The sequence below is a fragment of the Orcinus orca genome, chromosome 13 (assembly GCF_937001465.1).
Source record: "Orcinus orca chromosome 13, mOrcOrc1.1, whole genome shotgun sequence".
NCBI classification, from domain to species: domain Eukaryota; kingdom Metazoa; phylum Chordata; class Mammalia; order Artiodactyla; family Delphinidae; genus Orcinus; species Orcinus orca.
This window is the reverse complement of record NC_064571.1, coordinates 80,066,863-80,084,874: the sequence shown is the minus strand read 5'-3', so window position 1 is coordinate 80,084,874 and position 18,012 is coordinate 80,066,863. Positions and strand designations below refer to the sequence as shown.

Sequence of the window (18,012 nt, the reverse complement as noted above, 5' to 3'; positions counted from 1 at the left end):
ATCAAGGGGATTAGAGAAGAGGGTCTGTAAGGTTTCTCTAGGCACTCTAACAGCCAGTGCCCTGTGAACAATGCCATACCAGACGGAAACCCTCCTCAGCAAGTGGCAGGGAGTATAGCAGTCTTCCACACTGAAACAATTTGTTAGCATTTACAAGTTCCCATTTTCTGTATTTTAACTTCTAATTGGTTTCCTCTTTTGTGCTAAGAATGCCATCTGTCCCTTTGACAGGTTTTTGGATTCGATACCACTTACCAGGAAATATGACCATCACTGTAAGATGATTCTAAAGTGTCCATCCCAAACAGCCCAGTTTTAGTAACTTCACACAGAATCCTCACTATTCCTGTGTAGAAATGTCACCATTTTTCAAGCAGTTTCACCTCCACATTTTCGAGGAGTTCATAATATAATGCAAGGTACGTGGCCTTTTGATTCTAAATCTCTTATCTGCTCCCTTGCAGCAAAACGGATATTATTATCCCTATTTGCAGATGAGAAAACTGAGGCTCTGGAAGTGGACTTGTCTAGGATATGGACACAACATAGTACCAGGACATTAAACTTAATTTCTGAATCTAAACCCACTTCTCTACAGATACCATTTCTACCTTGTGGGATAGCAGCAGGGATGAAATCATTATTCCCATTTACTGAACCAAGTAACTGAGGCCAAGAGCAGTTAAATGACCAGTGTAAGATGCTTCAACAATTAATCCACAGCTCTAGGCTTGGAGAACTCCAATCCTCTCCCCTGTGGTCTTGTGCTCTCACTATTACTTCCTTAGCCTACTTTGACTGTGCATGACCTTCCTCCAAGACCAAAGTTACCTGGGTTGTGGACAAGCTAAGAGGGAGGGGGAGCCACCCAGGGGAAGTTCTGGTTGGAGAAAGGATTATTAACTAGCTCCAGAAAATCAGAGGACCGACTTCAGAAGGCTCAACCTGGAGCCCAGGTGCTGTGGTCTGTGGGTGTAGGATTTGCTGAGCCCCTGTAAGCGGGTTGGAGCCGGGACAAGAGAGCACTGACTCCTACTGAGCACCGTTATAAAGCAGGCACTTGAGGGATGCTTCCCTACTTAATCCGCAGGGAATGCTAATTTAATTTAAAGACGATGAAATGGGAGTGGCCACCTGGATTGGCTCATCTGGCAGAGCTCAGCTGGGCCGTCTGTGGTGGGGAAGGCTTCTTCTACTCTGGAACTGCTAACCTTGTTAGAAGAGCCACACCTACACGTGAACCCGATAAAGAACACAGCTGGATAACGCTAGCTGGCGGTCCACAAAGAATGGAGATTTGGATGGGAGAGTGTAGTTGGGGCGAAGAACAACAGCCTTCCTTCTTGGAGAGTCTCCAGCCGATTTTTGAGGACAGAATTTGAAGCAGAAAAAAAGACTTTCCAGGCCAGGAGTAGCAGTGGGGCCTGTTACTCATCACTATTTAAACACAAGGAAACACCACCCCCCCATCACACCCCACCCTCAGGCAGATATTAGGGTGGGTCTGGGCCATAGGGGATGACTCCAGAATTAAAGGAAATAGAGATTAGCAAGGACCAATGAATGGGCAAATCACCCACCTGTTCTGTAACCGCCAGAAGAGATCTGAAAACCTGAACTGAGGAAATCTGGACACACCCAACCAAATTAAATCAGTGAGACTGGAAAGTAGTCCCAGAAAAAGAAGATGGGATGTAGGAAGTTCTGCTCGTTCTAAGGGGCAGTGCCTAACGGACTTGAAGACCCGATCTGGAGTCAGAATTCCTTGTGGCTCTTAGCGGCTCCCGCTAAGACTGGGCTCCCCTCCGTGCATACTCCCTGATGTAGATGATTCAAGTTTAAGGTCTACAGAGTGGCGGCTTCTTTGCCTCCCCCACCCCTCAGAGCCTGGTCCTGAGCAACTTGCCTGTCTCCCAGGACAGTTTTCCCATCTTGCCTTTTAGCATCAAGAAAAGCAGGTAAATGGAAATTCGAACTCGAAGGCAACAACCACCCACGGAGCTCTTTGCAGTTGGCAAAAGCCATTTTTACGCAGCCCCATCTTTGTGCTTTCCCCAAGTCTCTGTAATGTACTAAGCCTGAAAGAAGGTTTCCCATGGACGGGGGTATCTGAGCTGCCTCAAAGGATGTGAAATCAGTCTTCGAGAGGAGTACAGAGCCTGTTGGACACTTCTCATTTTCTAGATCTGTAATTAAATTACTGGCACTCAATGAGGATAATTTTTGTTTTAAACGTAATTGTGGACTTCTCTGGTGGCGCAGTGGTTAAGAATCCGCCTGCCAACGCAGGAGACACGGGTTTGATCCCTGGTCCAGGAAGATCCCACATGCCGCGGAGCAACTGAGTCTATGCGCCACAACTACTGAGCCTGTGCTCTAGAGCCCGCGAGCCACAACTGCGGAGCCCATGTACCTAGAGCCCGTGCTCCACAAGAGATACCACCGCAGGGAGAAGCCCACGCACCGAAATGAAGGGTAGCCCCCGCTCGCCACAACTGGAGAAAGTCCACGGGCAGCAACGAAGACCCAACGCAGCCAAAAATAAATAAATAAATAAATAAAACATAATTGTGCCAGTACCAATAAAACTCCCCACCCCCACAACTCTCAATGCTGGATCTCAAATTTTCCTCCAGCCTCAGAAGTCAAAAAAATATATGTCGTGCTTTGGGCACGTCCAACATCATATCCTCAAATGGCTTTGGTTGGCTTAGATTCTAATCCTAATTAAACCAGCGCCATTTTGTCTCTAATAACCCACTCAGATGACTCAGTTCAGCACTAGTTTGGTTTGAAAGAATGCCAACCAGCCTGGGAGACAAAAGAGAACTTGGGGGGATGATTTTAGGCTTTGCAAAAGGATCCTTTACTTCCCCCAAATGATCAGCTTAATGACGAGCTTTCCTGGGGAGTAACAAAAATATTGTTTTGAAAAATAACCAAAACAAAAAATTAAATTTGCTCATAATTCCACTGGTTCAAAGGTATTTCATAAAGAGGCAAGTTTCTCCCTTCACCTGATTCCTTTCTTCAAAGTAAACCACTAGGGCTTCCCTGGTGGCGCAGTGGTTGAGAGTCCGCCTGCCAATGCAGGGCACACGGGTTCGTGCCCCGGTCCGGGAAGATCCCACATGCCGCGGAGCGGCTGGCCCCGTGAGCCATGGCCGCTGAGCCTGCGCGTCCGGAGCCTGTGCTCCACAACGGGAGAGGCCACAACAGTGAGAGGCCCGCGTACCGCAAAAGAACAAAAAAACCAAAAAAACCCAGTAAACCACTAATGAAAAATTGTTGCATATTACACCCAATTCGTTGTTGGGTTTACGCAGACATATCTAAGTGCGCATATATCCAAAATGGCAGACCACTGCCCGAGACCTCACTTATTTCCCTTCACACTCATGGATGTTTCCAAGTCAGTACATGTACATACAACATACTATTTTTAGAGGCTGCACGTTATTCCACTGCATGAACACATTATAATAGATGCAACCATTTTTCTATGGATGGGCATTTAGATTATTTATAATATTTTTGTTATTGAGGACAATGCTGCAATACAGGTTCTTGTTTATGTATTTTGACGTATTTATTTTATTATTTCTTGTAGGATGGAATTTGAAGACTGGGATTGCCTTTACTCTTGGGACTGGAATGCCAGTGGTGTAGGAGAGGGTCGTGTCCCCCTGCCCCCCTCCCCCTCCGCCCCCCACCCCCGGGCCTTGCCAACACTTGGGCCAATCTGCTAGACCAAAAAATGCTAATCTCCTTGAGATTTAATTTGCATTTCCCTGACTACTAGTGAAGCTGAGCATCTTTTCATATGTTTATGGACAATTTGCATTTCCTATTCAGTAAATTACCTAGTCTTATCCTGGACCCATATTTCTATCGGGTTGTTTTTCTATTCAATGTGTAGGAGCTCTTTGTGTACAATGGATTTACTCTTTGTCTCTTATGGACAAGGAAAGTATTTTTCTATCACACTGTTGTGTTTTGACTTTGTTTAGGATATGTTTTAAGTGTAATTAAAAATTTTTATTATTGTCAAATATGTTAAAATTTTTCTTTCATGTTTCTGGGCTATCTGTCTTAGAAAGAATTCCACTCTCTAATTTCTTTGCTTGTCTAACCTTACTTTTTGCAATTTAAAACGTCAATTTAGGTTTTTAAAATTAATTAATTAATTATTTAGTTGCTTAATTGATTCATTAGTAATTGGGTAATTCAGGCAGCTAGCTTTACTTTATTCTAAATGAAGAGTCAGGAATTTTAAAAGCATTTAATCCGCAAAAATATACACTTTGGTGGGAGGCAGGGAGGGACCCAGTAAAGTTCCTAAGAGAAACCGTGGTCCTTGAAGCTGGACCCAGAAGATCTTTAACTCACCATCTGGGAAAAGCATCTAGAGGTTTTTGATCTCCCAGGCCAGTCATGGGTTGGACCCCTCTGAATGTGTGTGTGTATGCATGTGTGTGTGTGTGCGTGTGTGTGTGTGTGCACGTGTGTGTGTGCGTGTGTGTGCGTGTGTGTGAGAGAGAGAGAGAGAGAGATCTGGTTTTGTTTTATAAAGAAAGGATTTGTAGACGAAAACATTGTCCTCCCTCAAAAATCTCCCCATTTATAAACCAAATTCTGTGTACAACTCTGTTCTGTCTGTTGGTCCATTTTAGGTGTGTCCCCCTCAGCCCATGATGAGCTCATTCAGGCTGTGCCTTTACTCATCTCTGCTCTGAATCGGGACAGTGGATGCCGGCTGAACTTGTCTTCCAAGTCTTCTCAAGATGTATTTCGTGTGTGTCCGCATAGTCTAAGAGTGTTTCAACATTTTTAAGAGGAATTTGCAGGCTTCTCTACAAGCAAACAAGGAACCTGCAGTAGCAAGATTTCTCCACGGACAAAGTCTTTTATCTTTCCATTTGCAAATGAAAGTACCAATAAATACTTGTAAAATTTTATCATTCTGTTAAACTTCAAATTCAGACTTGTCAGTAATTACTGGTTTGCATTAAGGCATGAGATTAGAGATTGAGGTTCAGGAAGAATACAAGATTTGCTTGGAGGCACACAGAGTAACCGGGTCTCTTGTCTTCTCATTTTCTGCTGCACTTTGTCCCTTGACAAAGGACTAATGGCGTGGTAAAGGGCACAGGTCGGGTCAAAGAGGACAAGGTAGGACTTTTAAATGTAGCGACTAGGGTCATCCTGGCCTATTGTGACAGTCCCCCTGCCCTTTCGGTAAAAAGGTGGGGCAGGCAATTCTGAGAGCACTTCCTGGGGCTGCTGCTGAGGACCTGAAGGTCCTGGCGTGGCATTCATTCCTCTTTCCCTCTATTGCTGATAAACAGAAACTCCCTTCAAAGAGCTGGCTTTGCTTCAGAAGGACTCATTCAGGCCTCTCTGCCTTGAACAATATCGTTGAGTACGTAGGTACACAGGTATCTGCTTTGCTCCAAGGATGCCCCCTGGAGCAAAGCAGACATAGATGGAGTGAGGAAGACAGAGCCTGTTTCCACTCGGTGTCTCAGGAGAAGCGGGCATTAAACAAACTCTCCCAGGCATATATCATTACAAATGAAACTAAGTGTTCTGAAGGAAAATCCAGGATGCTTCGGGAGAATACAGCGGGAGAGCATGGTTTAGATTAGGGGGTTAGGGAAAGGCAGAAGTGGGAGTATGAAAGGCTTTTGCAAAGGTTTAGAGCTTTACATACGGGAAGGAAATAATAATAATAAAGGTGTTTGGAAGGGCAGCTCATCCTCATTCATGGGCCACTTCCTAGGACTCTGGGAACCTGCCTCTCTCCCCCGAATTATGTAGGCATCCAGGGTAAGGACTGGAAGAGCCTTCACAAATGCTAATAGGTGAGCGTTTTACAGGCTGCCCCCTGACCTTCTGCATCCTCATCCGTAACTAGTTTGAATGAGGAGGTGAATGGCGAGGATGACTGGCATTTCCAGTTTGGGAAAAAGGAGGTGGAGAAGTTTTCCCACCCCAGTGAGGGCGCAGGGGAGGGGGCAGGTTTCTCTACCCCAAAGAGGAACGTTTTTCCCGAGGAAATCCCACTTCATCGTGTATCTGGTTGTGAAGGGGGCTGAGATTCGGGTTGTTCCCGGGGAGTTTTGGTTCTGGAATCTGACCCTATCACCCCTCCGCCCCCCAACACACCTGCAGGAAAGCTTGACCAGAGTGAAGTTAGGATCTGAAAGTGGTGGTGGGATGGGAGAGGGGGTGGGGTGTTAATTTCCCCGGAAGAATCGATCAGGATCTGGTAATAACAATAGCTGACACTCAACACCCATCCTGTGCCGGGCACCGTCCTGAACGCTTTCAAAATATCTTAAAACAACCCTGTGAGGTAAGCACCGTCACTAACTCCATTTCACAATTGAAGAAACCAAGGTACATCGAGGCTGAGCAGAGATGGCAGCTTGCCCCTTTGCCTGCAACAATCTGAAGCCAAGGTTTCTGAGCCAGGGTTTGGGCTGCAGGAGGTGTGGACCGCCGACTCCAACAAGGACCTGATCCGCCTCCCCATAATTCGGGAAATAGCTGGTTTTGAAAGGCTAACTTGGGAGCCCGTGGGAACGGCTTCGGGAGCCTCACGCCCATCCCCTTCGGAAGCCGAGGCGAGCCGGCACCCCCCGCGCGGTGGTGAGGACGGGTTGACAGCGCGGCGGGAGGGCTGCCCGTGGCCCCGGTTGGACCCCCGAGACCAGGCCCCGCGGCTCCGCTTTCTGCGCGGCCTCCGCGAGGTGTCGCCTTCGGCCGAAGAAACCACAGCGGCGCCACCCTCGTAGCCCGCAGTTATTTATTTATTTTCAAACAAGGGGGCGCCCCTCTCCTTTCAATTTAAAACTAGAAACCTCCCGCGGTTTCGTTCTTAAATGGGCGCGTCCTCTCCCTCCCACTGTGCACCCCGGGTCCAGCTTCCCTTCCGAGATCACACACGAGCAACACCCCTCCCCCGCCCCCCGCACGGCCCGGCTGGACGTCGGCCTCGCGCTCAGCAGCACATACACGCAGTCGAGGCGGGGGCTGGGTTAGGAGACTCTGAACACCCCCGGAGCCCTCCGGAAATTTTTCTTTTTTACGCCGAGCAATTGCCAGGCCCGCAGGGTGGATGTTGCATTGCACCGCTCGGCGCGCAGCTGGTCCACAGAGTGCACAGGGGGCAAGCTCGGGGTCTAAAAGGGCGGGAGGAGCACGCCCCGGGCTTCCCAGCTTTGCAGCCTCCTCTCCGCAAAGAAGAAAAGCAAGTGGCTTTTGGCGCGAAAGCCTTGGCGCCTCCCCTGATTTTTATGGAAATCAAGAGGGCGGGGTAAAGCCGCTTTCCTCTGCCTTTCTCCCTCCCCCTTGTCTGTGCCGCAGCCCCCTTCTCTCCCCGCCCCCCGGGTGTGTCAGATTTTTCAGTTAATAATATCCCCCGAGCTTCAAAGCGCAGCCAGTGACAGTCATCTGTCTGGACGCGCTGGGTGGATGCGGGGGGCTCCTGGGAACTGGGTTGGAGCCGAGCTAGCGCTAGCCAGGCGCAAGCGCGCACAGACTGCAGCCACCCGAGGACCACCCCCCGCCCCTGGCCACCCGGGGACCCCGGCACAGAATCGCCTCCGGATCCCCGGCCGTCGGCGGGAGGTAAGGAGCGGGGGGCGCAAAGCGCCCGGCGCCCCGGGAGCGGCGAACGCGGCGGGAAGGCAAGCCCTGGACGGGATCGCGGCTGGCGCACAGGGCGCCCGACTGTGCCCGGGGGGACTGTTTCTGCTTCCGAAACAAAACCGTCTCGGGGTTTTCCCTGAAAAGCCAGTTCCAGTCCCCAAGGCTCCCGGACTGGGAGAGACCCGCCCTAATCCATCTAGTGCCCTTGCCAGGGGTTGTAATGGCTTCATCGAAAAGAAATTCACCCTTCTCTAGAACATTTGTCTGCATTTGAGCTGACGGGGAGCCGGTGCGTCCCCACCCCGAAGCTGGGTTCTCCTCCAAAGGGTGCCCCCAGAGGAAGAAGAAGGGGGTTAAGCAGGGCGAGGCCGTCGCGGTGGTAATCTGGGTCACTGCCGCCCCGGCTCAGAGGAGACGTGGCTCTCCCTGCGACCCTCCCCGCGCTGGTGTCCCTGAACCATTCCCGGGGACTGGGGTCCAGGCTCTACCAGGAAGAGGATGTCGTTGGGGGCTTGGAAGAGCGGGGGTGGGGGTAGGGAGGTTCAAAATCAGCTATTGACAGTACTTTCCCTGCAGCGGGTGAAGGCTGGGGACGTCGGATCAAAATTTGGGGGAGGGGGTTCTGGATTTGGGTGCCTGTTGTTGGTCTCGGTCTAGAGAAAGGGTTTTTCCATTTGCAAAGTTTCCTAACCCCCCCCCCCCATCGCTTGCGCTCCCGAGGTTGCAATTTTACAAAGGAGGTGGGTGGTTTGAGGGTTCTCCAGAATCCTAGACCCGGTAGCTGGGTTGGAGTCCTGGGCTTCCTGGGAGCAGCGGGCCCTACTTGGGTGCAACCGCGGGTGTCGGTGAGCTGGTGGGAGCTAGAATTCTGCAGCCTTGGGCAGCCCCCTCCCCCGGGCAGTGCCTTGTGTGAATGAAACGGCAGTTCGCAAAGTTGCAGAGCTACGCCGCCACCCCCCGCATCTGCATGCCCCCTCCCACCCCCTGTCGTAGACAGCATGTACACAAAAGGAGGGAGGGAGAGAGCGAGAGACACAACTTCCTCCACCTTCGGGAGCCCTGGGCGGAGTGGGGGGCTTGGAGGGGAGATTGAGGAAGCGGGTGAGAGGGGGTGACCGCTGCCCGTCCCCACCCCTCGCGCCCCCCATCCGGCTCCGCTTGCCAACCCTCTCCTGGTGTGTCTGTCGGTTGCAGTGTCGGAGGTTGGCGCGGGCCCCCGCCCTCCGCGCCCCCCACGGGAAGGAAGCACCCCCCGAACTAAAAAGAGCGGAGCGGAAAGAAGCCCTCATTCGGCGGCCAGGAGGCGAGCCGATGCCGAGCTGCACCGCGTCCACCATGCCGGGGATGATCTGCAAGAACCCGGACCTCGAGTTTGACTCTCTGCAGCCCTGCTTCTACCCGGACGAAGATGACTTCTACTTCGGCGGCCCCGACTCGACCCCCCCGGGGGAGGACATCTGGAAGAAGTTTGAGCTGTTGCCCACGCCCCCGCTGTCGCCCAGCCGTGCCTTCCCGGAGCACAGCCCGGAGCCCCCGAACTGGGCCACCGAGATGCTGCTGCCCGAGGCCGACCTGTGGGGCAACCCGGCCGAGGAGGACGCTTTCGGCCTGGGGGGCCTGGGCGGCCTCACGCCCAACCCGGTCATCCTCCAGGACTGCATGTGGAGTGGCTTCTCGGCCCGCGAGAAGCTGGAGCGCGCGGTGAGCGAGAAGCTGCAGCACGGCCGGCCGCCCGCCGCGGGGCCCGCGGTCGCGGCCCCGGGCGCCACCAGCCCCGCGGGCCGCGGGCACAGCGCAGTGGCTGCGGGGCCGGGCCGCGCCGGGGCCGCCCTGCCCGCCGAGCTCGCCCACCCGGCCGCCGAGTGCGTGGATCCCGCCGTGGTCTTCCCGTTCCCGGTGAACAAGCGCGAGCCCGCGGCGGCGCCTGCCGCCCCGGCCGGTGCCCCAGCGGCGGGGGCCGCGGTCGCCTCGGGGGCGAGCGCCGCAGCCCCAGCGGGCGCCCCGGTAGCCGCTCTTCCACGCACCGGCGGCCGCCTGGCCAGCGGCGGTGACCACAAGGCCCTCAGCACCTCCGGAGAGGACACCCTGAGCGACTCAGGTAAAGAGCGAGCCAGGGTCCGGCTGCCCTCCTGGGGTACTGGGGCTGGGGGTGGCGCCGGGTTTGTCGTTCGTGGGTTAGGGTGCTGGGGGAGAGTCGTTTGGAGGTAGTGCTGGTGGCTGAGAAGTGGTTTTTCCCGGGCCGATCTCTAGGGTACGGAGGAGAGGGTGGGTGAGAGCTGTGATCTCCAGCTTCACCTTCCCTAAAGTTCCCTCATCCCCCGCCGGGAGCCCGACTCCATCACTGGCCCCCACCCCGTACCCCGTCTCTCTCTGCAGCGCCCTCCGAGGAAGAAAATGAGAAAAAGTTGAGTGGCTAAAGCCGAGTTGGGGTTCGGGGGGCCGCTGGGGTGGAAAGGGACTCTGCGGCCCGGGTCAGGGGTGGGGAGACGCCCCGAAAAACACAAGCCTGTGCAAAGTGCTATTTAGGGTGCAGGAAGTTAGGGAGGGATTGCACAGATGGTGAGCACCGATTGTATTTTATTTTTTCGAACCTCGGTACCTTTTTTTTTTTTTTCCCCTCCCTCGGTGGGTGGTGGGCTATTTGCTCCTGGTCCGTCGCCAGCAGGCGGCGATATGCTGGCCGGCAGGCGGGCGAGGATCTGAGAGGCTGGGGGTGGTAGGGACATCCCTCCCTCCCTCCCTTCACTCAGCAGCTGGCCAGTACCACAGCGGTTGTGTACATTCTCAAGGGGCCGCCTCTTTACAGTGTGCAGTGAGCACCGCCCGGTTTTATCTTCTAGCCAGAGTTCCAGGACTAATTTCAGATCCGAGCTGTGTTCTGTAACCCAGTGTCCTTCAAGGTGAGGGCGGGCACTTAGCAGGCCCTCCAGGAATGCACACACCCTGAAGCACTCATTGATTAGTTCTATTGTGTGCCTCCTGGTGAAACTGAAGAGCAGGGTTAAAACCAAGACGTTGCCTGAAGGTGAAGAACTCTGCCCAAATCCTGGAATAGCCCTTGTCCTTGGAGCTGGGAGACTTGGACCTTGAAAACCACTGTTTTCAGAATGCAGATGGATAAAAAGCCTACATTTCCTTCAGGGCTGAGGACAGATTCATCTGAGGCTCCTGAAAGGAAACTTGGGGATAAGCCTTCAGTTTGAACGGGTCTCTGTCCCTTTAATGTCTGTGCCTTGACAGCTTTTGGTGAGGAAGCACTTCCTTCCAACAGCTGTCTTCTTGGCAGAAAACCAAAACATTGGCTTAAAGGGACCCACCGACTGGAACAGCCTCACATTTCGGCTTTAGCACAAATCCCACAATTGTTCAGCTTTCCGGTCCTCTTCAGATCAAGCAGAAGATGTGTTTTGATTTTCATGCTTGCATTTTAAACAATAATTTTCTATCCGAGCATGGTAGTAAATGAGGAGAGAGGGGGAAAACGCACACATGATGCTACACGTTTTTCTGGCTGCTGCGGGTGGTGGTGACTTTGAGAAGAGGTGCCCCGTATCTGGGTTTAGAGCTCCAGTGGATTACGGCTCTGTAGTTAAGGTTTGATCTTTGTTAAGATGAAAAACTGCTTACTGTATAGAAGTCACGTTCATGGAAGACGAGGTATTTTTCTTCCTTAGTGAATTAAATTGTTCTTCAGTTTGTTTCACTTAAAATCAAACTCCACCATGTGTAAGTGGCTAACTGAGGCTCCTAAAATGAGGAGGCCTCAGTTCTTAAGTGTAGAGATGGAAATATAAATAAATCTATGGGGCAGACTAGCGATGATGGGAAAGGGTTACCGTTTACTGAGACTCTTGTCTACGAATTATCTGTCCAACTCAACCTATGGCATTATCCCCCATTTAATAGCTGGGGAAACTGAGGCTTAGAAAATACCTTGCCCAGGGTTGTGCAGCTAGTGTGTGTGATGGAGCCGGGATTCTGTCTAACTCCAAAGCCGAGGTTCTTTCTGTTTCTGCCACCTGCTCAAGCTTGAATGGAAGATGAAATACTAGGAGTATGGGGAGGGAAAAAGCATGTACAGCTCTCTGCAGAGACCTGTGCTGATGGATCACAGTAAGAGCAAACCACGGGCCAGGGCCTGCTCTACGAGACTGTATGTGTATTTAATTCATACGTGCCTCATCCTGAGAATAACCCTCACCTTGTTCTCAAAGATGACGAAGATGACGAGGAGGAAGACGAAGAGGAGGAAATCGACGTAGTGACTGTGGAGAAGCGGCGGTCCTCCTCCAACAGCAAGGCCGTCACCACCTTCACCATCACCGTGCGTCCCAAGAGCGCGGCCCTGGGACCTGGGAGGGCCCCGTCGGGTGAGCTGATCCTCAAGCGCTGCGTCCCTATCCACCAGCAACACAACTACGCCGCCCCGTCTCCCTTCGTGGAGAGCGAGGATGCGCCGCCCCAGAAGAAGATAAAGAGCGAAGCATCCCCGCGTCCCCTCAAGAGCGTCATCCCCCCAAAGGCCAAGAGCTTGAGCCCGCGCAACTCTGACTCGGAGGACAGCGAGCGCCGTCGGAACCACAACATCTTGGAGCGCCAGCGCCGCAACGACCTGCGGTCCAGCTTCCTCACGCTCAGGGACCACGTGCCAGAGCTGGTGAAGAACGAGAAGGCCGCCAAGGTGGTCATCTTGAAAAAGGCCACCGAGTACGTCCACTCCCTCCAGGCCGAGGAGCACGAGCTTTTGCTGGAGAAGGAGAAGCTGCAGGCGAGACAGCAGCAGTTGCTAAAGAAAATTGAACACGCTCGGACTTGCTAAACGTGTCTCCGAACTGGACAGTCACTGCCACTTTGCACATTTTGATTTTTTTTTTTTTTTAAGCAAACCTTGTGTTGACATTAAGAATGTTGGTTTACTTTCAAATCGGTCCCCCGTCGAGTTTGGATCTGGGTGGGGAGCAGGACATGAGGGGTTCTGCCAGGACCTCGGGAGAGGGCCTGCAGGATGGGATGCAGGTGGCCCTGGCGGTTTTCCTCCGCGTCACCTCTGAGACGGCGGTCGAAGTCCGTGACCGTTGGGAGCCTTCTGGGGCTGTTGAAGTCACCTTGTTTGTTACAAGTTTCCAGACGACAGAAAGTCATTCCTTCTTTTTAAAATGGTGCTTAAGTTCCAGCCGATGCCACATGGGGGTTTGCCATTGATACCCCTGGGGAACATTTCTGTAAATACCATGGACACACCTGCCTTTTGTATACGTCCTGGGTAATGAGAGGTGGCTTTTGCGGCCAGTATTAGACTGGAAGTTCATACCTAAGTACTGTAATACCTCAATGTTTGAGGAGCATGTTTTGTATACAAATATATTGTTAATCTCTGTTATGTACTGTACTAATTCTTACACTGCCTGTATACTTTAGTATGATGCTGATACATAACTAAATTTGATACTTATATTTTCGTATGAAAATGAGTTGTGAAAGTTTTGAGTAGATATTACTTTATCACTTTTTGAACTAAGAAACTTTTGTAAAGAAATTTACTATATATATATGCCTTTTTCCTAGCCTGTTTCTTCCTGTTAATGTATTTGTTCATGTTTGGTGCATAGAACTGGGTAAATGCAAAGTTCTGTGTTTAATTTCTTCAAAATGTATATATTTAGTGCTGCATCTTATAGCACTTTGAAATACCTCATGTTTATGAAAATAAATAGCAATTAAATGATGCAACTTTTTTTTTTTTGTTTTCGTAACAGCAGCGGTTAAACTCTGTCCTTTAAGCGGCAACTGTAAAGAGTGCATAACCCAGACAGGGAACTTGTTTTCCACAGACGAGTCATTTTATACCTGTACGGTCCTGGCTGGGGAGGGGCCATTGTCCCCACTTGAGGTGGAGGGAACTGAACTTAGGAAGGTTACGAGATTTCTCCCAAGTTAAACAGCATAGATATGTTATTAGTGATTGTGCGTGCTAGCAATAGCACCCCGTAGTTTACAAAACACTTTCCTATACCTTGGCCATTTAACCAGACTAAGCTGGGACATCAGACCCTTGAGAAGGAGAAGTAAAATTAAGACACTGAGTTCTGCAACTTGGCAGTATTTGGTGTTGGTAACCTTCATCCCATTAGCTGATGGCTTTATATTTCGGCATAGAGTGCAGGTCATCTCTAAGAAGAAAGCATTCATCAGAATTTACTAGGACCTGTGCAAGGTTCTATGCTAGGCATTGTAGCTGGATAAAGATGGAGTTGGTCCCTCCCCTCAGAAAGCTAACAGTCTGATTCACCAGAGTAATTCCTGGAGTGACAGCGGTGTGGCCCAGCTCAAGCGCCTTGTCCCTTCAGGAGAGGCACTGGGGTGTTGGTGTAGCTCTGTCCGCTTGGCACTCCTGTTATTTTGGGTGCGTGGACTGTTCTGTGGAAGCCAGATTCACCTTTGCAGGTTCTGGAGGACAGCCAGGGCCAACAGGTTGGGGGAGGGGACCCCAGCAGAGCTAGGAGCCAGTTTCAGAGTTTCCCCGATGGGAGATGATACCCTTGCTGGGGAGGCGTTCAGCTTCTCAGAACTGAGAGCCTACGAATACATCTCTTCGGTGAAAGGTGGTACTCAAAGCTATTCCTCTAAGGTTTCATTCATCTCAGATTTTAGCTTTCAACTGAAAAGACCTTTGCTTTGCTCAGAAGAAAACATCCAGGGATGAGAAATGGCTTTGCTTGCCTAGGCCACCAGGGTCCCTGTCTGCATTTTCCAAAGACCAATGGAGTTTAGAATTTGAGGTCCTCCCCTGGTTTACAGCCACATTTCCTGAGCTCTGAGGTTGGTGGTATTGCCATGGACATCACCAGTGGTCAGATCATGTTGAAATTCAGATAAAATTCTCTTTACTCCGTAATCTCCGTCCTTGCCCCCATCCCCACTCTAAAAAAATAACCCTCTTTGAGAGTCCTTTTCGAACTGTCATTCAGAAAGACTTCCCGTCCATTTGCATTTTACAGGCCCCAAATCTTCCCTGCAGCCTCTGCACCTTGTCCTGTGCCCATGAGCCAAAAGAAGAGAGACCTCAAAGTTATTGAGATTCTTGAAACCCAACTCAATCATCCCAATTCCTTTTCTTTTGTGATCCCCATATGGGGCCTACCTAGGTGTTTCAGATGAGATAGAACTCTAGTCCTGGAGGAGGTTAAACTGTTGAGATGAACAAGGCTCTAAACTAATTCCTACCAGGCTCCATTTTTGCTCTGGCTGCTGGGAAGCTCAGAGCTAAATTCCATGCTCTCATTCCACATACTGAGTGCCCATTCTCTCTTCTAAATGTGTATGATCTTTTGTTTTTCATTGTTATTTAACGACCTTTTTAAAAATGTTCTTTATGCTACTTTAAAGAGAACTTTTTGCTTTAGGTGGATCAAAAATATGTATTAAAATGTTAAAACCAAGATAAAATACCTCTCATTTGCCTTTCCTGCCCCAGCCGAGGGAAAGTGTCACTCAATTTAGATCTGCAATAATCTGTAAAGTGATTGCTATAGTCACAGAAGAATTGAACCACTCCTTTTGGTAACATGAGAGCCCTTCTCTGCATTCCAAGAGCAGTTTCATTTTTTTAAATTTTTATTTTATTTTGTTTTGGCCATGCCGTGCAGCATGCGGGATCTTAGTTCCCCGGCCAGGGATTGAACCTGTGCCCCCTGCAGTGGAAGTGCGGAGTCTTAACCACTGGACCGCCAGGGAAGTCCCCAAGAACAGTTTTGAGACTATTTGAGAGAGAGACTGCTCTATATCGGTTAGATCAGTAAATCAAGGACTTGGAGGGAGCGTAGAGATCACCTTATTGAATTACTTCATTTTATAGAATGGGGTCATGGGATCCCAGATCGAATTAGTGGCCGAACCGGGACTGGAGTTTGCTGATGACCGGCCTGTGTTCTTTCCATGGTATTGGCTTTCCCCACCCTCACACGGTAGCCTCCCTACCTCCTGGCTCACCCATCCACCCACAGGGTGCTTCCATATGAGTCCTTCTAAATAAACTTCTAAATAAACTCTGCATACAGACTTCTAACAGTTCCCCATCCCTTATAGGATAGAGTCCAAATCCTTCAGCCCGGCCTGTGAGACTGCTTTCACCCTGGCCCACCAGCTCCATCACCCCTGCCCCTCCACAGACACCCCTCTTTCCAGCCACGCCAGACACGCTCTCTCACCTCTGACTTGTCCCACTGTGTTCCCTCCTCCTGGGTTACCCAGTTTCCATTTACTGAAATCCTTTTCAACCTGGAATGACAAACCCAATGTCATCTCTTTCAAGAAGCCTTTCTCATACCCCCAGGGGTGCCTTTTCCAGCCCCTAATCCCACATCGGCCCTGGAGAGAGAAGCGCTGTCCCCATCACCCGCCTGGACCCCCTTGACCGTGGAGTCCCCTGAAGCAGGTGCAGCATCCTGTTCACCTCTGATTCTTTGGCTCCGGCCTGGTGACTGGCTGAGGCGGGCAGAAGGCTGGCACCTGAGTAGGCAGCGGAGGAAGGAACGCGGTGAGGACCATCACGTGGCTGCCTCCTGCCAACCAGCTTCCCGAGCTCTCAGGCTAATCCAACTGGGGAAACACATCCCCTGGGCATCCGTGGGCATTGGGAGCTGACGGCTGGAGGTGAAGACAAAACACACATGGAGGCCTGTCTTTACGGAGCCCAGAGTCTGGAAGGGAGTTAAGTCCCGGGGGGCTGGGTAGAAGGAGGGGAGACCGGAGGGATGGGTGGGGGGCAGGGCGAAGATTGAGCCAAAGCCTACGAGGGGTCCCGCGGCTGAATCCGGCTCCTCCAGTTTCCCGCTTAAGAGCTCACTTTTGGAGGAAGCTGGTTTGCTGGTCTGTCGCAGGCCTAAGGAGGCTTGTACACTTGTCTGAGGCCACAGGTCACCTGCACTGTGGTGACAGTGGTTACAGTCCTCCCACCTCTGTGTGGCACCGGAGAGATCACTCAGGTTTTTACACCTGACTCACAATCCTCCAGGAGAGCTGGCCAGTGCGTCCTATACCCATTTGGGGAACTGGGTCTTCTGGGTTTGACTTTCATTCATCCCCATGATGGCTATCTTTTGAAAATCCTAATTTGGGTTGTTTTCCGAATCAGAGGTTATTAGGTTTGGAAGAGGCCATCGAACTCACTGCCCCATTTCAAGAGGTAGAACACCAGAAAGGAGAGGAACGTCAGCCGGTCTGCTCCCTTTTCTTTTTCCTTTCTACCTTTCTCTCCCTCTTTTCCTCCCTCCCAGCCTCCTCCCTTCCTTCCTCTCCTCTCTCTCTCATAACAAACATTAACGTCACACCTACCATGTGTCTAGCTCAGTTCCAGGTGCTTGGGAGACATCAGTGAACAAAAGAGATGAAACTCCCTCAAATCCGAGCTTTAGGGAGTTTATGGTCTAGGAGAGAGTGACAACAATAAAAGAAATACAATAAGCAACTAAATTAAATAGCATTTAATAAGGTGGTGAATGCTATGAAAGATAAGTAGGACAGGATGGAGGAACTCTGGGATGCCACAGCAGAAGGGAGGCGGGTTGCAGTTTTGAGTAGAAAGATCTGGAAGTTTCTCTGGAGCTGAGGGGCAGGGCTGGTGGAGAGCGACCCAGGCACTGTTGTGGCCTCAGTCTTCCTAGTTCAAGGCTCTTCCTCCTTTAACTCCCTTTGGGCATTGGCAAAGGTCCCGCACCAACTTATTCTTCACTCTCTCAAAGGGAAGTACAAGGATGTCACAGAGTATGGATCTAAAGTTAGACCACCTGGTTTGAACCTGATCCCCACACCCGCAAGCTCTGGGCTGTGCAGTTTCCCTACCGGGACCTCGGGGCTGGGACTACCCACTTCACCTGGGCTTCTGGGAGATTTCAGAAATTAACTAACACACGGCACGTGGAATAGTGCCTGGTGCATGATGGGTACGATTTAAGTCTGTTAAACCGTCTGATTTCTTGTTGACAGAATCCTTCCTCTCTCCATTTCCCTAGGATGTTACTAGGGCAAAGAATCTTTAAAAAACCTTTAGTGGCAGAACAAACTCACAAGCCTGCGCTTAACAAGAACTTTGCAGACTTTTGTTCCTCAAAAGAGGCCTTACAAAACCTGAAAACGGGTACCTTGGAAACAAATGAATGTGAGCTTTGAAGCCTATTTTAAGACGAAGCCTAGGAATTTGAGTGTGGCAGAACATCGACGCCTTCTACAAGGGTTTATTAGTTTTCCTTACTTGTAAAGGAAATCTCTTCATAGGCCACTGACCAGGGTTACCTGATCTCTTTTGATATTGGCGTATCATGCTGCAAGACATTCATCCTGAAGCCTTTGACCAGGAGA

General features: G+C 50.9%; 1 protein-coding gene across 1 annotated transcript; it reads left to right on the top strand.

Moving 5' to 3' along the window:
* Window positions 1-7,434: 7,434 nt before the first annotated feature.
* MYCN (MYCN proto-oncogene, bHLH transcription factor) lies at window positions 7,435-13,378 on the top strand. The gene is made up of 3 exons (XM_004274866.4): window positions 7,435-7,635; window positions 8,851-9,754; window positions 11,871-13,378. The coding sequence occupies exons 1-3, from the start codon at window positions 7,480-7,482 to the stop codon at window positions 12,473-12,475; spliced, it is 1,665 nt and encodes a 554-aa protein (XP_004274914.1). The 5' UTR covers window positions 7,435-7,479; the 3' UTR covers window positions 12,476-13,378.
* Window positions 13,379-18,012: the final 4,634 nt, after the last annotated feature.

Excerpts from the sequence above, each read along its gene's own strand:
- MYCN (XM_004274866.4), top strand. The coding sequence starts at position 7,480 with ATGCGGGGGGCTCCTGGGAACTGGGTTGGAGCCGAGCTAGCGCTAGCC. Across the intron at positions 7,636-8,850 it reads TCCCCGGCCGTCGGCGGGAG|TGTCGGAGGTTGGCGCGGGC; the intron begins GTAAGGAGCGGG and ends TGTCGGTTGCAG. Across the intron at positions 9,755-11,870 it reads GGACACCCTGAGCGACTCAG|ATGACGAAGATGACGAGGAG; the intron begins GTAAAGAGCGAG and ends TTGTTCTCAAAG.